The sequence below is a fragment of the Tamandua tetradactyla genome, chromosome 15 (assembly GCF_023851605.1).
Source record: "Tamandua tetradactyla isolate mTamTet1 chromosome 15, mTamTet1.pri, whole genome shotgun sequence".
NCBI lineage: Eukaryota > Metazoa > Chordata > Mammalia > Pilosa > Myrmecophagidae > Tamandua > Tamandua tetradactyla.
Window position 1 is genome coordinate 73,973,627 of NC_135341.1, and position 23,931 is coordinate 73,997,557.

General features: G+C 40.6%; 1 protein-coding gene and 1 non-coding gene across 2 annotated transcripts in view; both read left to right on the forward strand.

The window, feature by feature from the left end:
• The window catches only part of COL6A6 (collagen type VI alpha 6 chain), a 154,837-nt gene that overhangs the window by 37,448 nt on the left and 93,458 nt on the right, over window positions 1-23,931 (forward strand). Inside the window, exons 3-8 of the mRNA XM_077130094.1 lie at window positions 9,417-10,013; window positions 11,321-11,941; window positions 13,314-13,874; window positions 14,759-15,316; window positions 16,720-17,295; window positions 21,196-21,765. Coding sequence (XP_076986209.1) covers window positions 9,417-10,013; window positions 11,321-11,941; window positions 13,314-13,874; window positions 14,759-15,316; window positions 16,720-17,295; window positions 21,196-21,765 — 3,483 coding nt within the window. The remainder of the gene's footprint in view (window positions 1-9,416; window positions 10,014-11,320; window positions 11,942-13,313; window positions 13,875-14,758; window positions 15,317-16,719; window positions 17,296-21,195; window positions 21,766-23,931) is intronic.
• LOC143658117 (U6 spliceosomal RNA) lies at window positions 6,528-6,634 on the forward strand. Its single transcript, XR_013163141.1, has one exon. It is a non-coding gene; the product is annotated as a U6 spliceosomal RNA (small nuclear RNA).

Here is a 23,931-nt window from a genome sequence, read left to right on the forward strand (position 1 = left end):
TAGGTGTTCTTTAGGATTGACTGGAATGGGATTGGTTGGGGTTTGGCAGGTTATATTAGGTAGCAAGGTCTAACCAAAGCTTGCATAAGAGCAACTTCCAGAGTAGCTTCTCGACTGTTTGAACTCTCTCTGCCACTAGTACTTTATACTTGACATTTCTTTTCCCCCTTTTGGTCAGGATGGAATTGTTGATCCCATGTTGCCAGGGCTGGACTCATCCCTGGGTGCCATCTACCACATGGCCAGTGAGACTTTCACCCATGGATGTCATGTCCCACGTAAATGGAGGGCAATGATTTCACTTGCAGTGTTGGACTTAAAGGGAGTGAGGCCACATCTGAGCAACAAAAGAGGTCCTCCAATAGTAACTCTTAGGCATACCTATAGGTAGGCTAAGAGTCTCAACTTACCTATATAAGCTTCACACAGTAAGCCTCAAGGTCAAGGGCTTGGCCTATTGATTTGGGTGTCCCTAAATTTTGACACAGTGTCATGGGGCTCCCTGATAGTAAAGTTTAATAATTCTATACTTTTTCTCCCATCCCTCAAGGGACTTTGCCAATACTTTTGTTGTTGTTTTATTTGTTTTTCTTTTCTTTTTTTTGCTTTTTTTTTCTTGTTTATTTATTTATTTATTTTTGCCAATAATTTTTGATTATCTGCTTAATATAGTCTAGGCTGTATCCAGGCATTACATTAGGCTATACAGAATTAAAGGTCCTCCTTCTTATTCTGGGCTCCCTGTGTCTCAATATTTCAAATGAGCTATACAGATAGGTTGAGTTAGATTAAGTGGTACAGAAAATTTAGGTTCCAGACAAAATAAACCTTTCTTCCTTTGAAAAAGAGTATAAGTGGCTCTAAAATACAGACAGTGTCTTCTTTACCCCTGTGTTCTGAATTACTTTAACCCCAATCTGCTCAGCTTCATTCATATCTCTAAATACCAGGTTTTATATATATAGGCCCCTGCTTTCTTATAAGCATTTTCTAGAGGAGACCATACTAAATCTGTTCTTTCCTTTTTGGCTTATTTTGCCTCACCAAATGTTTCACAGGTCCATTCACATCCTGCATGCCTCACGACTTCGTTCTTTTTTGTAGCAGCACAATATTCGATCATATGTATACACCATCATTCACCAATCTACTTCTCAGTCAGTGCATCCTTCAGCCATCTGCATTCATTAGGCATCATGTATAATGCCCGAAGTCCACAGTCCATCAACAGTCTCAAGTTTAGATAATTTCATTCTTCTCAAGAGAAAGATAACCAATAAACACACCCTCACCAAATAGGAAATCTAAACCTCCTCTTAACTCTTGTCCCTCCCCCCCATTATTTACCTCTGCTGTTGCTGTGGTAGTGCTGATGTTTTCCTGTCAAACATAGCCCATAGCATGCAATAGCAGTTTTCCTTCTGTACTCTGGACTGAAACACTCTTTGTATATGAGTCATACCTTTGAAGCAGTTCTTGCAAGAACTTACTATGTTTCTAGTGCTAGTCAGTGGGACACATAGGTCCATACAACCCCTTTCAATCTTGTTCACCTTCAGTATGGTAATATTACTTATACCCACTAGAGAACTGCCTGTGCTTCTATCTATTTTCCTACATTTGAGTTCAACCTCCTTAGCTAACCATTCACTCATCGTTAGCTTCTATGTGTCTCCAAATTCCCTATATTCTCTATTATAAGCTTTTGATTTTACCTTTACCATGGTCATAAAAGTAGAGTCATACAGTATCTGTCCTTTTGTGTTTGGCTTATTTCACTCAGCATTATGTCTTCAAGGCTCATCCATCTTGTCATGTGCTTCAGGACGTCATTTTGTCTTATGACTGCATAATAGTACATCGTATGTATATACCACGTTTTGTTAATCCACTTACCTGTTAACAGACATTGGATTTGTTTCCATCTGTTGACATTTGTGGAGAAAGCTGCTATGAGTGTAAATGTGCAAATGTCTGTTTGTATCATTGCTTTCAGCTCTTCTGCGTATTCATCAAGTAGTGCTATTGCTGGGTCATAGGGCAACTCCATATTTAGTTTCCTAAGAAACCACCAAACTGTCTTTCATAGTAACTGCACCATTATACATCCCTACCAGCAGTGCATAAGTGTCCCAATTTCTGTATATCCTCTCCAACAGTTGTCGTCTCCTGTTTGTTTAATAGCAGCCATTCTTATAAGTGTGAGGTAGTGTCTTATTGTAGTCTTGATCTGCATTTCCCTTATAGCCAATGAAAATGCCCTTCATGTGCTTTTGAGCCATCTGTATTATTATGATGAGCATTATTTGCTCTTCAGTATAATGCCTATTCATATCTTTAGCGCATTTTATAATTGAGTTGTTTGTTCTTTTGTTGTTGAGTTGCAGGATTTCATTATTTATACAGGATATCAAACCTTTGTCCACTATGTAATTTCCAAATATTTTCTCCCATATAGTTGGCTGCCTCTTCACCTTTTTGACTAAGTCTTTTGAGGTGCAGAAGCATTTAATTTTGAGGCATTCCCATTTATCTATTTTTTTCTTTTGTTGCTTGTGCTTTGGGTGTAAAGTTTAGGAAGCTACCTCCTATTACTAGGTCTTGAAGATGTTTCCCTACATTTTCTTTTAGAAGCTTTATGGTGCTAGTTCTTATATTTAAGTGTTTGATCCATTTGAGTTAATTTTTGTATAGGTGTAAGGTAAGGGTCCTCTTTCTTTTTTTTTTTTTTTTTGGCTACTGATATCCAGTTCTCCCAGGCCCATTAATTGAAAAGACTATTTTGTCCCAGTTCAGTGGATTTGGGGGCCTTGTCAAAAATCAGTTGACCATAGATTTGGTGGTCTCTTTCTGCACTCTCAATTCAATTCCATTGGTCAATACTTCTATTTTTGTGCCAATAACATGCTGTTTTGACCACTGTGGCTTTATATAAGTTTTAAAGTCAGGAGTGTTAATCCTCCCACTTCTTCTTTTTTAGGATGCTTTTAGCTATCTGGGGTCTCTCTCCTTTCTAGATGAATTTGGTAACTAGCTTTTTGAAGGCTTCACTTGTTGGAATTTTGACTGGTACTGTGTTGAATATAGTTATCTATTAGGGTATTTTATAATTTTATAGTTGTTTGTTCTTTTGTTGTTGAGTTGCAGGATTTCATTATTTATACAGATATCAAATCTTTGTCCAATATGTGATTTCCAAATATTTTCTCCCATTGAGTTAGTTGCCTCTCTACCTTTTTGACTAAGTCTTTTGAGGTGGAGAAGTAGCTAGTAGATTAATTTGGGTAGAATTGACTCTTAACTACATTTAACCTTCCTATCCATGAGCTGGGAATGTCTTTCCACCTAGTTAGATCATCTTTGATTTCTTTTAGCAATGTTATGTAATTTTGTGTACAAGTCCTTTATGTCCCTAGTTAAGTTCATTCCTAAGTACTTGACTGTTTCAGTTGCTATTTTGAATGGAATTTTTTCTTAACTGACTCCTCAGTTAGGTCGTTGCTTGTGTATAGAAACATTACTGATTTTTTACATCTTAGTTTTATATCCCACCACCTTATTGAATTTGTTTATTAGCTCAAGTAACTTTGCTGTAAACTTCTCAGAATTTTCCAAATAACATCTGCAAATGATGAAAGTTTTACTCTTTCCTTTCCAAATTGGATTCCTTTTATTTCTTTGTCCTGCCTTATTGCTTTAGCTAGAACTTCTAGCACAATGTTGCATAATAGTGGTGACAGTGGGCATCCTTGTCTCATTCCTAGTCTTAGGGGGAAGACTTTCAGTCTCTCTCCATTGAGTACAATGCTGGCTATTGGTTTTTCATATATGCCCTTTATCTATTGAGAAAATTACTCTTGATTCCTAACTTTTGAAGTGTTTTTAACAGAAAAGGATGTTGAATTTTGTTGAATGCTCATTCAGCATCAATCGAGATGATCATATGATTTTCGGTTTGTTAATGTGCTGTATTACATTAATTGATTTTCTTGTGTTGAATCATCCTTGCATTTCTGGTATAAACCCTACTTGGTCATGGTGTATAATTCTTTTAATGTGATGTTGTATTCGGTTTGCTGATTTTTGTTGAGAATTTTTGCATCTATGCTCATTAGGGAGATTGGCCTGAAGTTTTCCTTTCTATAGCATCTTTACCTGATTTTTGGTATTAAAATTACATCAGCTTGATAAATTGAGTTAGGTAGAGTTCCTTTTTCCTCAGTTTTTTGGAAAAGGTTGAGCAAGATTGGTGTTAGTTCTTTTTGGAATGTTTGATAAAATTTCCCTGTGATGCCATCTGGTCCTGGGCTTTTCTTTGTAGGAAGACTTTTGATGACTGACTGAATCTCTTTACTTGTGATTAGTTTATTGAGATCTTCTATTTCTTCTTGTAGCTTGTTTGTGAGTTTCCAGGAATTTGTCTATTTCATCTAAGCTGTCTAGTTTGTTGGTGTTTAGTTGTTCATAGTCTCCTCTTACAATTTCTTTTATTTCTTCAGCATCTGTGGTAATGCACCCCTTCTCATTACTGATTTTGTTTATTTGCATCCTTTCATTTTTTTCTTTGTCAGGCTTGCTAGTGGCCCATCAATTTTATTGATTTTCTCAAAGAACCAACTTTTGGTTTTATTGATTCTGTTGTTCTTTTTTCTCCCATTCATTTAACTCTGCTTTACTCTTTATTTCTCTTCTATTTGCTTTGAGGTTAGTTTGCTGTTCTTTCACAAGTTCCTTCAGATGAGCAGTTAAGTCCTCAAATTTTGCTTTTCTTGTTTTTTTAGTAAAGGCATTTAGGGCAATAAATTTCCCTCTCAGCACAGCCTTTGCTGCATCCCATAAGTTCTGATAAGTTGTATTCTCATCCTCATTCATCTCCAGATAGCTACTGATTTCTGTAGCAATTTCTTCTTTGACCCACTGGTTGTTTAAGAATGTGTTATTTAATCTCCATGTATTTGTGAATGCTGTCGTTCTTTGGTGGTTATTGAGATCCAGCTTCCTTCCATTGTGATCAGAGAAAGCGCTTTGAATAATTTCAATGTTTTTAAATTTATAAAGACCCGTTTTGTGCCCCAGCATATGATCTGTCTTGGAGAATGTTCCATGAGTAGTAGAGAAGAATCTATATCCTGGTGTTTTGGGGTGTAATAACCTATATATGTCGTTAAGTCTAATTCATTTACCAAGCTGCTTAACTTCTCTATTTCCTTGTTGATCTTCTGCCTGGTTGTTCTGTCTATAGAGGAGAGTGGTGTATTGAAGTCTCCTACTCTCATTGTTGAAACATCTGTCACTCCCTTCAGTTTTGCCAATGTCTGCCTCATGTACTTTGGAGCTCCTTGATTAGGAGCATAAACATTTATGATTATTATTTCTTCTTGGTGAACTTTGTCCCTTTAATTAATATATAGTGTCCTTCTTTGTCTCTTATGATGTCTTTACATTTAAAATCTATTTTGTCTGATATTAATATAGCTGTTCCTGCTTTCTTTGGTTACAACTTGCATGGAAAATGTTTTTCCATCCTGTCACTTTCAATCTATTTATATCCATGTGTCTAAGGTGAGTCTCTTGTAAGCATCATATAGCTGGATTATATTTCTTAATCCATTCTGCCAGTCTATATTTTTTAATTGATAAGTTTAGTCTATTAACAATCAAAGTTATTACTAAAAAGGTGTTTCTTGAATCCACTATCTTATCTTTTGGATTTTATTTGTCAGATGTATATATTCTTTTCCCTTTTTCCCTTTTTCTCTTTTTCTTTTTTAAGTTACCCTTACTGGTACTTTTCAATTCTGTGCCCTCCTCCAGACCTCCCTCTCCTGTCTTTTTTCTCCAACTGGCAGAACTCCCTTTAGTATTTCTCATAGGGCTGGTCTCTTGTTGACAGACTCTTTCAGGATTTGTTTGTGAAAATTTTAATCTCTCACTCAGTTTTGAAGGACAGTTTGGTTGGGTACAGAATTCTTGGCTAGAAGTCTTTCTCTTTCAGGATGATAAATGTATCATACCACTGCCTTCTGGCCCCCATGGTGCCATTTGAATAGTCTGAACTCAGTCCTTACATGGTTTCCCTTGTATGTAGTAGAATGTTTTTCTCTTGCTGCTTTCAAGATTTTCTGCTTCTCTTCAACATTTGACAGACTGATTAGTATGTGTGTTTGGGAAGGCCTATTGGATTTATACTATTTGGAGTTTGTTGAGCTTCTTTGAGTTGTATATTTATGTCCTTTATAAGGGTTGTGAAGTGTTGCCCCATTATATCCTCAACTAATCTTCCTAGTCCTTTACTCTTCTCTTCTCCTTCTGGGATGCCAGTGATTCTTACATTTGTGTGCTTTGTTTTGTCCAGCATTTTCCTGAGATACAATTCAAATTTTTCCATCTTTTTTTTTCTATTTGCTGTTTTGAGTGTTCAAAATTAGTTGTCCTGTCTTCTAATTTGCTTATTCTTTCTTGTGCCTCTTCAGATCTGCTGTTGTGTGTCCCTAGCTTGTTTATTTGGTCTGCAGAATCTTTAATCTGTACTTGCTTCAGCAGCACATATACTAATGTTGGAATAATACAGAGAAGATTAGTGTGGCCCATGCACAAGGATGACATGCAAATTCATGAAGCAGTCCATATTTTTTTAAAAGAAAAAGAAAAAAAAACCTTTACTTTCTGTGATATCTGCTGCTTTTCTACTATTTATTCTTTCGAATTCCTCTTTATGCTTTTCTGCTGTCTTCTTGATCTCCTTTATGTCATTTTCCCATTTATTTTATTTAGTTGAGTTATATGAACATCTTTGATTAGTTGTTCAAACATCTGTGTCTACTCTCGTGTTTTAATTTGGTCTTTAGGCTAGGCTATATCTGTCTGCATTGTGATGTGCTTAGTGATCTTCTGTTGTCTGTAAATATCTTGATTGGTTTATTTTGGGAGTTGACTTCCTTCACTAGTCTAAAGCCTTGTGTTTGTGAGATGGATGTATAGTAGGGTTCAGGGCACGGGGTGGGGCACGACCGCATGGTGATGCATTGCAGCACAGGTATATGTACAGGTTGGGGATGTTACACTAGTACCTGTAACCATGGGTGCCCATCAGTGGGTGAAGATGTGGCTGTGCAGATGCACAGGTCTGGGGGGAGTGGCCTTGGTGTGTGCTGGTCTAGGACGTGGGGGCCCTCTGTGCGCATGTGCAGAACTAGGGCAGTGGGTTGGCGCCTGCATGGGCTGGGGGTGGTGGTCAGCCGGCTGTACAGGTCAGACCTTTTCCAGAGCCTGGGGTGTGTGACTGGGGGCTGTGCACTTGCCCAGGTTTAGGAGTGCTGTAAACTGATGTACCCATGCACAGAGCTCGGGGAGGAGGGGTGGCTATGCCACTGTGTGGGCTGGGGATGGGTGTAGCCTGGGCATGGAGGTAAGCGCCCACAGCCTTTATGCACTGGCGATAGCCTGCAGGGACGGGGAGGAAGTGCTGGGGTGGGGTGCAGAAAGGTGGGCTGGGTTGCACTTGGGGTGGGGGTGGGGGGCAGGTACCCAGGTGAGGGGTTGGCAGGGCTGGGGTATTTGGAGCATGGGGAGTAGGGGTGGGTGATGGGATTCAGGTTCATGGGTGTGAGGTGAGTTGCAGGTGAAGGGGCTGAGCTGATGAGGGTAGTGCTTTCAAGGAGTGCAGCTTGGCTTACTTCCTAGTCCCCATTTCTCCCCGTCTCCCCCTACCCCCGTCTTCCCCCCTTCTCCCAGCTGTCTTCCCCTGGTCCATGCACTCCTGTGGGCTCCAGGCTTCTGCATTAGGCTGTTTGTGCCAGCCAGACAATCTCTGGTTCTCTGCTTCTCAGTTCCTCGGCTTTTGCAACCAGGGCTGCCGTATGTGGTGTAGAAGACTCTCCCAGGTCACTTATACTCTGGAATCACCATCTCAGTTGCCCTTCTGTCCTTTCTCTAACTGTCCTTGGGGCAGGGCCAAACTCCGTCTATCCTATTCCATCATTATTAGACACAAGTGAAGCCACCCTGGCAGGTTTTACCTTACAATCTGTTAGGGAGGTAGTCCTTCTCTTGGAGAAAAGTGTTGATTCACCTTCACTTATTTCTTGCCCTGAGATGCTACTGGCTAGATGATCATCATAGGAAACTCAAACTAATTGGAATTGGGCTATTCAGAAGACAAAAGAATTATCTCATTTGTATACAATAAAGTTAAGGAAATAACATATAGAGATGTCAAAGCTGATTTTCTAACAACTGTAGAAAGGATAAGACAAATTATTTTTGTCTGATTAGAATTTATCTAGTAATCATTTCAGATAGTCAGAATCTCAAAGTTAGGAGGAAACTTAACTATTTTTGAGTTGAATCTATTCATTTTCAAGGAGAGGGAACTGAGGCTCAAATAAATTGAAGACTTGACAGAGCTCATGGTTGGCTGATGATAAAATTAGCACTTCCATTGCTTGCCCAATTATACTCTATCTCCTTAAGCACATATACATACTCACAGACAGATTCCCTCTTACATGTTTTCTCCCTTTCCCTGGATAAGAATTTGACCTCATCTAGGGGGTTCTGAGTCCAAGTCATTAGGAAATGTATTTAGTGCTTGAACCCAATGCTTCATTATCACATAAAAATATAATTTTAGCATTGTATGAAATTTAAAATAAACTATTGTGCTCCTGTATAAAAATGATATTTTTAATGGAAATTAAAACTATGATCCCTATTGTAGCTTAAGATATTTGAGTTTCCATCACATTCTACAAATTCCAGAATAAATTTACCGATTATAATGCTCATTCACATGATCCATCAACAAATGTTATCAGTTAACTTTCAAATAGGTTAAGACTCTCAAAAATCATAATAATTCCATATTATGGTTTTCAGGTATTTTTTAAACTTCATCAATTTGATGCTTTAGAAAACAAACCTAATATGTTTATAAGTTAATCAAACCCTTTGATTTTGCTTAAATGGGAATCATAATGAAAGACTATCTTTCAGAGTTCACCATTTGAACAAATTTGAAACAAACAGTTTGATTCTCAATTAAAATATTTAACCCATTGATAGAAATTGAGGTCAGATTCTGAAAGCCAAAAAAAAAAATGGCAGGGAAAAAAATAACAAGGGGTGATTATCCACGAAAGACATAAAAATCCAGGATTTCTTATCTTTAAGTTTACCTATTTTTAAATGAACTAATTTCTTGTGAGGGACAGTTTTGTGATCAGTACGAACAAGATCTTTTGTAAAAGAATCAGCTCAAGAAACAAGTACTTCTTTTTCTTGTGAGAATTCCACTTTCAGGCTTTCTATTTTCAATTCACCAGGAAGGGATTTTACAAATGTCAACACCATGGTTGATGTCAGATGTCAGTAAATGAAAGCTCTGCTTGGTTCATGCATTTGTGTGTGTTTTGCAGGCCCTGAGTATGCAGATGTCGTGTTTCTGGTGGACAGCTCTGATCACCTGGGAGTCAAGGCCTTCCCGTATGTGAAAATGTTCATCAACAAGATGGTCAACGATCTCCCCATAGACGCCAACAAATACCGGGTGGGCCTGGCCCAGTACAGCGACCAGCTCCACAGCGAGTTCTACCTGGGCACCTTCAAGGGTAGGAACCCCATGCTGAACCACCTCAGGAAGAACTTCGCGTTCATCGGCGGGTCCCTGCGCCTCGGCCACGCTCTCAGGGAGGTGCACAGGACTTACTTCTCTGGACCTGCAACCCAGAGAGACAAGAAGGAGTTCCCCCCGATTCTGGTGGTCCTGGCTTCAGCCGAGTCTGAGGATGATGTGGTAACGGCTTCTGAGGCCCTGCGTAAAGACGGGGTGAAAATCATCTCCGTGGGGGTGCAGAAAGCTTCCGAGGAGAACCTGCGGTCCATGGCCACGTCTCAGTTTCACTTCAACCTCCGGACGGTCAGAGACCTCAGCACGTTTTCCCAGAACATGACGCAGATTATCAAGGACGTGACTCAGTACAAAGAAGGAACAGTTGATGATGTCCATGTAGAAGGTGGGGTCAGGATACACATGTAGGAATGATGACAAAAGGCTTTTGAAAACTTAGCATGGGGAGAGGATTGAGTTCTATGAACATCCTTTTCCCAAAATGATGGGATGCGTTTTCAGAAAACCAGTGAGTGTGGCCATTTAAAATCCAATGAAATGAAACACAAGGTCTTAATTTTCTCTATTTCGCTTATCCACCTTGTATACAATACACAGACCTTTTTTTAAATTCAGGGAATCCTATTCCTTGCCACCCAGATCACCTCTGAACTAACTCACTCCCTGAGCTTTAGTTACCATGTAGTTTTATTACTGATGAATTAAAAAGGTAAATTTGCTCCTAAAGAAATCCTTGACTCCTGAAGCCATATAATTTAATTGCAGAATGTGAGGGCTGAAAACAACTTCAAATAGGCTAACCCCCCCGCTTTTGCAGAGAGGAGATTCCGGCCGTCCTTTGAGGCAAATTAATCTGGCCCAGGGCCTGGCTAAAATTTTAAGTCAGAGCTAGGTCAGGTCTCCTGATTCCCAGACTCCCAACACAGCCCTTATCTGTCCTCCTGCTCTACTCAGTGAACAATAACTGCCAAGAGTTTATGAACATTATGTAAGCAAGGGACAAGGGAGAACTAGTAACGATTTGGTCAAAGTATACCTGTCCAAATCAGGAATATAGGCCACTCACATTATTCCTGGTTCATTCACATGAAATAGCTATAGATGATCCTATGTGTTGGTAGAGAATGCTTTTCTTGCAATAATCTCTGGAAATACAAATCCTTATGACTACCATCTTTTCCAAATAAAATAATTGAAAGCATAATTGCTATTCTTGTGGCCATCTCTTAGGAATATTTAGGCTATAGCTGTGGATTATCATGATGATGGTGGTTTAAAGGATTTTTTTTTTTGGCATGGGCAGGCTCCATGAATTGAACCTGGGTCCCCAGCATGGCAAGCAAGAATTCTGCCACTGAGCCACTGTCGCACCACCCTAAGTGATTTTAATACAATAGCAATAGATGCTGTTGATGGAAAATGTCTTATGTACCAGGCACCAGCCTGAGCACATTGTCTCATTAAATCCTTAATATTATCTCCATTTTACAGATGAGACTGTTAAAGCTAGGAGTTCAGCTAAGACGCATAAATGAGACAAGGTCCCTCCAATCTCAGATTCATGATCACTTTGTATACCTTCATTTTTTTAAGTGCATAAGCAAGGGATGGGGGCTGTTCTGCCTTCCAATGCTGAGCAGACATGCTGAGGTTCCAACTCAACCTGTGCTGCTTCCTTCCTTGCCCACACAGTTTGCCAAGGCCCTTCTGTGGCTGACGTCGTGTTCCTGCTGGACGTGTCACTCAACGGCAGCCTGGGGGACTTTGACAACCTGAAAGAATTCCTCAGAGAAAGCGTGTCTGCTCTTGACATCAAGGAAAACTGCATGCGGGTTGGCATCGTGGCCTACAGCAACGAGACAGAGGTGGTCAGCTCCCTGAGCGCAGGCACAAAGAAGTTGGAGGTTCTCCAGCATGTACAGAACCTCTCTCCCCGCCCTGGGAAGGCTCTTACTGGAGCTGCCATCAGAAAGGTGAGGAAGGAAGTCTTCAGGGCCCAGAACGGCAGTCGGAAGAATCAGGGGGTGCCACAGATCGCCGTGCTGGTGACCCACAGGCCGTCAGAAGACAACGTGACCAAGGCGGCCGTCAACCTCCGGCGCGAGGGTATTGCTGTCTTTGCTGTGGGCATAGAGGGGGCCAGCGATGCCCAGCTGAAGAAGGTAGCTTCTCACCCCGCCAAGAAGTATGTCTCCAAACTGCGGACCTTCTCCGACCTGGCCGCTCACAACCGCACCTTTCTGAAGAAGCTCAGGAATCAGATAACACACAAAGTCTCTGTCTTTTCAGAGCGGACCGAGACCCTCAAATCTGGTAAAGCCTTTTGCTTTGAAGAAGGATTTCTTAGATCTTTTTTTTCCCCTTTTTTCTTATCTTTCTTTTGGGTAGTATATGAACAAATGGGATTTGTGGGTATAAAGCGGATGGAAAGAACAAGCCCCTAACTTATTAGTTGAGTTTGATGATACAAAATGTAATTTGGAAGAGAATAAAAGCTGTTGAGGTGTTGGAATGGGGAGAAGGGATTTCCCTTTTTCTTTCTTTTTTTTTACAACTTAAAGTTGAATCTTATTTACTTATAAATTCCCCCAGAATACCGTCCTTTACTATTTTTCTCCCTTGACTTTTTCTCTCTTCTTTTGCCTCTCATGGTCCCCTTCTCTTTCCTTTACTTCTTTTTGCTACTTTTCTCTCCTTTTTCTTCTTTCCTCATCCCCAAATTCCAATTTAGAGAAGAAACACAGGGAATATGATTTAGATTGAAGCCAGAGTAATTAATTTGTTGTGAAGGACCATTCTAGCATCTGTGAATTTAAAGATTCAGACAGGGAGCAATATATTTTACATATTTACATATCTTTACATATGTCATATATCCATGTATGTCATATAAATATTTGCTTATATACATATATATTAGATTATACATTCGTCAACAAATACTGATACCATGTTTACTATAAAAGCATCAATGCCCTTTACACTAAGACACCGGCAATTCCTCGGGTTTAATTAATTGACCAGGCATGGGTCAAGGGTAAGTAATTTGTTCAAGATATCAAGAAAAATAATTCATATGTCCACAGTCTCCATTTAAAATTTCATCTCCTTATCACAACACATCTCTTGACTTTTTGCTAAGTATTTGTTTACTGATGAGAGAAGTGACTTTTAAAAAGCATCTTCTATTTTTCTTTCTAACATCTTAATATATCTAGGTTTACCTTGATTTATGGCAGAGAAATATCTAAATAGTATTAAAGTGTCCGAAGCAATTCATTTGGCCTAACTGATGCTAACATTCCCTAATAAACATTCCCTAGTAAAGCATGTTTGTTTTTTTTAATACCTGGGAGCTGTTTTCCATTTTTCTGGATGGAGAAGCTCATATTTGTTTTTCTTCCCATCTGTTCCCATTTCATCTTCACACTTGCTGCAAACATCAGACCCTTTTTTTTTTTTTTTTTTTTTTTGGTATGCCATATGGTGGGGTCATGTTTCAATCTTTTTCCATGTGAGTATCCCATCATGGCAGCACCATTTGTTGAATTCCTGTTGGTTTGGCTGTTTCGGAAAGTGCATGGACCGGGAATGGAACCTGGGTCTCCTGCATGGCAGGCGGAAATTCTACCACTGAACCACCCTCGCACCCCACAGACACTTTTTATTTTGTGCTCTATGTTAGGTTGTGTGGACACCGAAGAGGCTGACATCTACCTGCTCATTGATGGCTCAGGGAACACCCAGGCCACAGAATTCCAAGAAATGAAGACTTTCCTGTCAAAGGTCGTAAAGATGTTTACTATCGCCCCCCACAAGGTACGGGTAGGGGCTGTCCAGTACGCGGACAGCTGGGACTTGGAGTTCGAGATCAGCAAGTATTCTAACAAGCATGATTTGGGAAAGGCCATAGAGAATATCAGGCAGATGGGAGGGAATACAAACACAGGCGCTGCCCTGAATTTTACACTGGGGCTGTTTCAAAAAGCCAAGAGGCAGCGAGGAAACAGAGTGTCGTGTCACCTTGTTGTCCTGACGAATGGCATGTCCAAGGACAGCATCTTGGAACCTGCCAAGAAACTGCGAGAAGAGTTCATCAAGGTTTATGCCATTGGGGTCAAGGAAGCCAACCAGACTCAGCTGCGAGAAATCACAGGAGAGGAGAAGAGAGTATACTACGTGCATGACTTTGACTCTTTGAAAGACATAAGAAACCAAGTGGTTCAAGAAATCTGTGCCGAAGAAGGTAAGAGAAACAGCAGCTGATTATGTTTGACTTCAGCTCACAAATCGCCTTTGTGGCAATAGTTGACCTGGTTGGTTTAGAGAAACAATATAAAAGTCTAAGTTGAGATTTGTTGGCCCATGTTGATGTTTGTCTTCTCGAGCAAAACTAAGGGCCCATTATAGCACTGCTTTAATTTGTATCTGAAGCATAAGAAAGGTAGCTGGGGAGTTCTCCCTAAGTATTAATTAGCTTTCTCCCTACTAGGATAAATATACAAGTGGACATTGCATGTGTAACATGAAATAATTTCAGATTCTGAGGAATACTTCCAATTTATGTAAATTGGTTTTATAAAAATGTTGTAAAATCGTTTGGAGTTATATCAGTAAAATTGGACCGGAGTTGATTTTGCCTCCTCGGTGGACATTTGGCAATGTCTGTAGACATTTTGTAACATCACAATTAATGGAGTGCTATTGGCATCTCACATGCAGAGGTTAAACATACTGCCACACATCCCACAATATTCAACAAGGCACAGACAGCTCTCCCCAATAAAGAATTATCTGGTCCAAGATGGCAATTGTGCCGGCATTGAGAAGCCCTCAGTTACATTTTTTTTTTTTACATGGGCAGGCACCGGGAATCGAACCCAGGTCCTCTGGCATGGCAGGCAAGTGTACTTGCCGCTGAGCCACTGCGGCCCGCCCTCAGTTACATATTAAACCAGATTACTAAATAACGAAGAGAATATCCTGTTACTGCCTTCAAAGCTTTATTACCTATAATCCTTACCATTCAACCCCAGTATAGAATTATTTGTATTCTGGATTTTCTTGTTTACTCTTATTTTTCTCTGTAAATAAACATCTTAAGTAAACATCCCTTTTTCTCCCATGCAGCCTGCAAAGAGATGAAAGCGGACATCATGTTTCTGGTGGACAGCTCTGGAAGTATAGGACTTGAAAACTTCATCAAAATGAAAACGTTCATGAAAAATTTGGTGAGCAAATCTCAGATCGGGGCAGACCGGGTGCAAATTGGTGTAGTCCAGTTCAGCCACACCAATAAGGAGGAGTTCCAGCTCAACAGATTCATGTCCCAAGGTGACATATCAGATGCCATAGACCGTATGGCTCACATTGGAGAAACCACTTTGACTGGAAGTGCCCTGACCTTCGTGTCTCAATACTTCAGCCCCAGCAAGGGGGCTCGGCCCAACGTCAGGAAGTTTCTCATCCTCATCACCGATGGTGAAGCTCAGGATGTAGTCAAGGACCCCGCAGTAGCACTTCGGCAAGAAGGCATAATCATTTACTCTGTGGGGGTGTTTGGCTCCAATGTCACCCAGCTCGAGGAGATCAGTGGGAGACCGGAGATGGTGTTTTATGTTGAGAACTTTGACATTCTGCAGCACATTGAAGATGACCTTGTTTTTGGAATATGCAGCCCACGCGAAGGTAGGCATTGTCATGTTCCAAAGCAGGCCTACAGAACACCAGATGTCAGTGTTTGCCGTTATTTTTTGAATTAAGTAGACAACTATTTGAACACTGTAAAGCTTTTTGTTTAATCAAAATATCTATCCTAGTGGCTTTTGACCTACATATGAAATGCAGCTTTCCTGAATGGGATTAGAACATTCAGCTTATACTACAAAGTTTGGTGACCAAGTGCCATGTTCTCTGGGAAAAGGAGAAAACTTGGTTTGTATTCTCTGGTAATCCCACCCAGAACAAACACTTGGAATAGTTCCAATATGGAACCCCCTGAGTAATTCAAACAGGCTTCACAAGGCAGAGAGACATAGTTCCTTTTTTAGTAGACCCAACTTTATTTGAGCATTTAACTTATGGCTTCCAGTCAGTGGGGCGAGTATATTGGCTGTAGGGTTTGCAGCAGCCCTACCACAGAGGTAGCAAGTGACTGGCAATGGAAGGAAATTTGGTGAGCCTCTGGGGAGGGGGTTACTTTCTCAAAATTGCTCAAGTTTCTCAAGAATGGATGAGTTAACATTTGGAACATACCTTTCTAAGGCCTGAAGAGAGACTGTGCAACATAAGGACTTAATAATGAACCATTTCATAATTCCACTACTTCAGAATGGATGAGTTAGAGCTTGGAACACAAGTCTTTAGATGGAGCATGCTACACATGGGTAAAGGATTAATTGGCTATTTTCCTGCTTTTCTTTTCCATGGCATTGACCCAAGGTTTTAAAAGTTAATAAAAGCATCATGCTAGAATGACTTAGTTGGGCCAAGTGAGAAATGGGCTTATTTCTATGAAGGAGTCCAATAAGGAAAACGGATAACATTTCGAGAGAGCGGGGAAAGGGAACAAAATGTAACCTTGAGAAATAAGCCATAGAATTATGAGGAAAGCATACCATGTTGCCAAATTGATTTTCATTGAGTCAATTTCCCTAAAGTTTAGCTTTCGAATAAAATCTCAGGATCTCTGTAGCTTATAAAAAGAAAAATTTGTATAAATAAAAGCCCATATAGAAGGAGTTATTTATACAGAGAAAATTCCACAGAATTGTGAACTTGTTTTAGTCCAAAGTACTTGACATTTTTATTCTTGGTGATTTTGTGATTGCTGCCCACCTCCCACCCCCCAGTTCTCCCATCCTGCAGTGGGCCTCCTTTCACATCTGCCTTGTCCCAAAAGTTTACCTACTAATTGATGACTCTGTACTGGGGGCACAAGTGCATGCATCTCGTCTCTGTTATCTAACATTCTAATGTAGAACATGATACTGTGGAGAGAAAACAGAAGCAATTTTTAAAAAGGAAATAAAAAGTCTCCCATGGTGTCCAGAGCTAATTTCTTACGGTTTTCCTTCCTCTTTTTCTTTCAGAATGCAAGCGGATTGAAGTTTTAGATGTTGTGTTTGTGATTGACAGCTCTGGCAGCATCGACCACGATGAATATAACATCATGAAGGACTTCATGATTGGCTTGGTGAAGAAAGCCAGTGTCGGCAAGAACCAGGTCCGCTTTGGGGCCTTAAAATACGCTGATGACCCACAGGTGCTGTTTTATCTGGATGAGCTTGGCACGAAATGGGAGGTGATTTCGGTGCTCCAGAAGGACCAGCCCATGGGGGGCAACACTTACACTGCCGAGGCGCTGGCCTTCTCAGACCACATGTTCGCGGAGGCCCGTGGCAGCCGCCTACACAAGGGGGTCCCCCAAGTCCTCATAGTGATAACTGATGGGGAATCCCACGATGCAGATAAACTCAACGCTACGGCAAAGGCCCTGCGGGACAAGGGCATTCTGGTGCTGGCCGTGGGGATTGCTGGAGCCAATCAAGTGGAGCTGTTGGCCATGGCAGGATCCAGTGACAAGTACTACTTTGTGGAGACTTTTGGAGGCCTAAAGGGGATATTTTCAGACGTGTCAGCCAGTGTCTGTAACTCTTCAAAAGTGGGTAAGTTTTATTGATGATTAAGCATTTCCTAATTATTGATAAAGGAATAAATAAGGGAGAAACCAAAGCAATTAGCCCTCAGGAACAAATTCTTCAGAGAAGAGAGAGGGGTCCTAATTGTCTCCCAGGACTTACCACAATTCCAGCCTCTCAGGGTTGGAATGGCCTCAGGGATATTTGACTTGGTCTCCCCCCCAAAGAGGAACACTTTCTACAACATTCTGACCCAGTTATTCTAATGGTGGGAAGTCACCATTTTTTTAACAGGCTTTATTAGAACATAAGTTTGCTTGCATATCATTTCTACCCACTAATTCTTCTTCCTGCTCTTGTTACCAGACAAAGGTGGTAGATTCTGGCCCATGTGTCAAATAATCAATTCCTGAGACACAGAGGTTTCAAAGAGAGAAAAAAAAGTTTATTACTAACACGTGGCTGGAGAACAGATGGCCTAGCGGCCCAAAAATCTATTTCCTAAAACTGCAGTAATTCTTATGGTTTTATAGCATTAAAAGATGGGCAGATTTTAGGATGATGAGCCCAGTGGCCCCAGATGATGTAATTAGAGGTGACCTAATGATTGAGCATGTGCAGACTGATTACATTCTTAGTCACAGAATATATGTGAGGAAATGGCATCCTTAATCTGATGATGAGCATGTGTTTAGTATTAGAATGAGGTATAGGTGATTTATAGGTTAAAGTCTAAGGTACTGTGCGTGTCAGGCAGGTACATTTTGTTTAGATCCAGTTTGGTTATCGAGATAACTTTGGACTTGGGGTGGGTTAATTTGGGGCTGGCACAAGACCTTTCCTTAATAAACGTTAGGGGGCTGTCTTTAGGGATCACAAGACTCCAAAGTAGAAAAACTAGACAAAAAAGGTATAAGTGAGGGTCAGTCACAAGGTTTTTACAATCACAAGGGTACAAGATAAAAACTGTGCAGTCATTGTCAGAGATCAGGGCAGCTGGACTGTAATTCAGAGATTTCAGGTATCTTCCTCTATCTACTCTAATATACCAGAAAGCAAAAAGGGACATCTATACAATAATACAGTAATCAAAATCATCCCTTAAATCCCAATTTTTTTGGTTACAGTCTTTCCATCTCTAAAAACCTGCTATTACTTCCTGAAACTGTCTATCTCAAGGCTAGAAGTATGGTCCTTCATTTCTCCCACAGCAAAAAATAGTTCTTTTAGAATTTGGAGCCCAGTATTAAACACTGGATTCTAGCATGAGATGTTTCCAGGGCAGAGTATGGTGAGACTTCCTTTATCCTGGATTCCGGGTTTCTATTCCACCAACTGAGGATTCCATTGCTGCATTTATTTATTTACTTGGCTGCCATTTTCTGCTATTGGTTCAGAGGGAGATTGTCGTCTAATAAAATTCTGTCATATTTTCACTAAGTTCTGTTTTATATTGAAAATACTAAGTGACTTTTATTAGATGAATTGCCATTTATCCAGAATTTCAACATCTTCGTGCAGTTCTTTTCTGGTTTTCTTATGTCTCACCTCCTTGGAATGCGATGTTTAGTTTTGTTTTTTTTTTTTTTCTTTCACAAAACTAACAGTTTTTCTGGTTCTTGGAAACTTATTGGAAACTTTTTGGAACAGATCTGTTAAATCTTATGGTCAGTGCCTAAAATTTGATCTGTCCTTCTCAAGTCCACTAGAAACTAACATTGCATTTTCATTCTGAAAGTTCTGCTGCAGGCAAAAGAGGGTACTTGATTTCTTTTTTATTTGGACCTGAAACAAATTTAAAGAGTTAACTGATTCCTGAAGGATCTGTTCACCCTGTTTCTTTGTATCTCTGCATTGCTTATCTCATCTGAAGGAAATCTCAGCCCCCTTGAATCTTTTCTGAGGTTAATATGAGCGATGATTAAGTTAGGTCAATGGGGGAGGTCACTGGGGAATTCAAGGAAATGATAATGCTTACCAGGGTCTAAGGAATACAAGTTAGGTATGGGCCAAACATAACTTAAATTTCATTAGCAATGCTCTCATATTCTTTTTGTTTTGTATTTACTGTGTTAATATAAGAGAGGCATGTCTAAAAAATATGTTTATTTGATACAAAATTTATATTATGACTAGTGCATTTCCTAATATAACTTATGTAGACGGCATAATTGAACACCATAAGTACATGGAACCTTGAGTAGGACATGAGATTTTGTTGGTTTGTCCAGAGTGATGCCCCGATAAATCCCACAGTGATTTGATCAGTGAATAAAAAAGTATTTGCAAAGTCCCCTTTGGGGAATGGTGAGAACAGGGGAAAATTCAACTTCCCCAAGTTGAATTCTTGATAGTCTCACAAGCAGTGTGGACAACCAAAGCTATAGACTGACCCCCAGTCTTGACGTTTGTACATACGAAACTTAACCCCACTCAGGATAGGTCAAGCCTACTTAAAATTAGGCCTAAGAGTCACCCCCAAGAGAACCTCTTTTGTTGCTCAGAAGTGGACTCTCTCTCCATCCAACATAACAAGCAAACTCACCACCCTCCCCCTGTCTACGTGGGACATGACTCCCAGGGGTGTGGACCTTCCTGGCAAAGTGGGACAGAAATCCTAGAATGAGCTGAGGCTCAGCATCAAGGGATTGAGAAAACCTTCTCGATCGAAAGGGGGAAGAGTGAAATGAGACAGTGTCAATGGCTGAGAGATTCCAAACAGAGCTGAGAGGTTATCCTGGAGGTTATTCTTACACATTAAGTAGATATCACCTTGTTATTCAAGATGTAATGGAGAGGCTGGAGGGAACTGCCTGAAAATGTAGAGCTGTGTTCCAGTAGCCATGTTTCTTGAAGATGATTGTATAATGATACAGCTTTCACAGTGTGACTGTGTGATTGTGAAAACCTTGTGTCTGATGCTCCTTTTATCTACTTTGTCAACAGACGAGTAGAAAATATGGAATAAAAATAAATAATAGAGGGAACAAATGTTAAAATAAATTTAGTTTGCAATGTTAGTGATCAATGAAAGGGAGGGGTAAGGGGTATGGTGTGTATAATTTTTTTTCCTGTTTTCGTTTTATTTCTTTTTCTGAATAGATGCAAATGTTCCAAGAAATGATCATGATGATGAATATGCAACTATGTGATGATTTTGTGAATTACTGATTATATATGTAGAACGGAATGATCAAAGTAGGAATGTTTGTGTTTATTTGGTGTTTTTTTTTTGGTATTTAAAAAATAAAATAAAATATTTAAAAAATAGAGAGAGAGGCATATCTAAACTCTACTGCATGGTTTGCTCAAAAATATTTTTCTCAAGTGGATCTTGTTGCCTGTATGCAGCAGAAAGGAATTTGACAAAGAGAACAACTGACCAGATATAGGCCATAAGGCATGACTTTTTTAAAACCTTCCCTTACTCTGCCTTAATAAACCAGAAAAGCGTTTATTGGCTCTGCTGTCCAGAGAGGCCAAGTCAGTGATTCAGTCCCGCTGACTCTGAATCCTTAAGTGGCTGCATGTTATTATTTTTTCCTTGCTGTGCTATTACTGTCAGTGGGATTTCTGGACGCACTGGGGCTCGACTGCAGGTAAGAATAAGTTTCCTGGAGGACCCTCTTAGTTCTCTGTCTTCTGGGAGAAGAAAATGACAAAAGAACAAAAAGGCAAACCAAGAGGAACTTAGAATGATGAACAAGTTGTTCGTGCCTGGGGCTCCTTTATAAACTGAGCACTTCTTTTTATCTGCTCTCCAGTTAATATGACCAGAGGAAAAGATAAGACAAGAAGCCACTTTCGAAAATATCCTATCTATACAGCTGCCAACACTGAATTTACTCTATAGGTGGGTTAAAGAAAGAATAACAATCTGACTTCTTTTTTTTTTATTTTTCTCTTCTCCTTCCCTTTTCTTCCTAGACTGCGATATTGAAAAAGTAGATCTCGTTTTCCTCATGGATGGTTCTAGTAGCATTCACCCAGATGACTTCAAGAAGATGAAAGACTTTTTGGCATCCATCGTTCAAGACTTTGACGTCAGCCTAAACCGCGTGAGGGTCGGGGCGGCCCAGTTTAGCCATACCTACCAGGCCGAGTTCCCCCTGGGAGCCTTCATCGGTGAAAAGGAGATTTCATTTCAGATCGAGAACATCCAGCAGATCTTCGGCTACACGCACATCGGGGCTGCCCTCCGGCAGGTGGGGCATTATTTCCAGCCAGATGTGGGCAGTCGGATAAACACGGGCACCCCGCAGGTGCTGCTGGTCCTCACAGACGGACAGTCGCAGGACGAGGTGGCGCAGGCTGCCGAAGAGCTGCGACACAGAGGAGTGGACATCTACTCCGTGGGCATCGGAGGCGTGGATGAACAGCAGCTCATCCAGATCACTGGGACCGCAGATAAGAAGGTGACGGTGGATAACTTCGACGAGCTGAGAAAGGTCAAAAAAAGGCTGGTTCGCAACATCTGCACCTCGGGGGGTGAAAGCAGTAAGTATTTAATGCTTTCTTCCTGTGTATCCACCCCCCTACTCCCCCACCCCCAGCTACATTGACATTTTTCCTCAAGCTCTATTTGCACCCCCTGGGGTGGGGGGAATTTGAATTTTTGCCTCTGGATTTCAAATTGGACTTGTAAATTATCAAGCTTTTTTTTTTCTTATGACGGGTGGATCCAGAGACAGGATGTTTGCAAGTCTGGGTCTTTTTATCTCCCTCTCTCCTGGGAGAATATGACTTTTTTCTTTTATTTATTTATTTTTATTCCATGAGTGGGAACGCCTGGGCTGTAGAAGATGTGAAGAAAAGGCCATTGTTTACATTCTCAGTTTCGGAAGATTGAGAAGCTTCTCAGAGAAGTAGAGCAGTTGATGTTTGACAAGCTATCAGATCTGCAGGGCTGCCAAGTTCTGTGGTGACAAGTATGTAGGAAGCATCCCTGGAGGCCTATCTCTTTATTACAAAACTTTACTGTATAAGTTAGTAAAATATCTTCTTAAACTTCTCTAATTTTAATTTTCTTATCTATGAAATGTGAACCTGGCATCACATAGTTCAAAAGAGCAGCGTAAAGTTTTAAATGAGAAAATCATATTTAAACTTTACTTTGACTCAGCATGACACTTGAACTGTAACTTTGAAGTCTCATCATTTTTCTCTGCCACTGACCCATTAAATCTATTCATCAGAGCTAGTTCTTCCCTTGACCCTAATCACTTTCAGGAAATAAATGGACCTTCTATTGGTGATTAATATGTCCATCCCAGTGTAACTATTAAAACTTCATTCAGTGTTGTTCCTCTTTTCCAGCCAGCTGCTGGCTACTCAGCTGCCGTTAGAAAAGAGGCCGTACATAATGGGCATTTTACTTATTATTCCCCACTTTGATTTCTCTCCCTTCTCCCAGGCCATGCCTTCATCTTACTAGCTATGGTTTCTGGTTGCTCCAGTATTGCCTGAAGAAGGAAGAAGAGCTAAAGCTTTTCCTGGACAGCTCCTGTCAGGAATTGGTTTTCTCTGGCCGGAGTCCATGGCTAAAGCTGGTTGATTCATGTGTCCTTCAGTCATCCCCCCTCCCCATTTTATTCCCATCCTCACTAAAGCACATCATAAGGAAATCTCTTAACCATCGTTCCCTTGAGGACAGGCAGTATATCTCAATTCCAGATAGTCTCTTATGCCTTCCTCAGCCCCTGGGCATCTGGTGGTCCTCCAACTTTATTCTGCTGAGGTCTCTCTTGCCCCCACCAGGTAGCCTGATTGGACAGGAAATCAGACACACCCACAACAGCTCTTTCTTGCACTGAGCCATATCAGCTCCATGGGAAACAATAACGTATCAAGTGCCCCCAAACACTGGAAAATACAGCCCCCCAATGTGGACACCTCTTCTTTGTTTGTGGAGTGAGCAACATGTCTCATTCTTTAGAATTTTCAGGATTGGGCGATCTCCAAGTCATCTCTTAAAGCCCCTTTCTCTTGACTTAAAGAACAAATTATCTCGTGTGTGTGTGTGGGTGTGGGTGTGTGTGGGTGTGGGTGTGTGTGGGTGTGGGTGTGTGTGGGTGTGGGTGTGTGTGGGTGTGTGCGCTGGGGGAGCTCATCAATAGCTCTCCAAAAATGCTCTTCTAAACTGCAAGCTCAATCCTTTGATAGATTCAATGTGGGCTAAAGGTTCAGAGTTCCGTAGTGATCAGGGGCTGCTCTTTGTGTCAGTCCTTCTTCCTGGTCTCCCCATCCTTTGGAATGTGTCAGACCTTCCTTGTTAACTTCCTGTTTCGCATGAAATACCCATTCCCAGTTATTAGGCAGAAAATTATCTTGGAAACGTCTAGTCTAGAAAGAGAACCATACAGAAAGTCAAACACAAGGGTACATTCTCCAAGTACGGATTGAATTATCGTTAAAGAAAAAACTGAAAAAAAATGAGGAAAGTACTTTATATTGAGTTAAACTGAAAGTCATTAATCTATCAAGTAAGAACGTGAGAGCTTTGTAACCAAGCTGTGGGTTGAGGACTGATACGGCTGAAATGAACACTGATAAAGCTTCAAAAACATGTGTAGACATATTAGGGGATGCCAGTTCTTCTTGAACCATAAACCCCAAAGTTAAGAAACCAAACAGTAGCTTGGTATGGCTCACAGCAAACTGGAC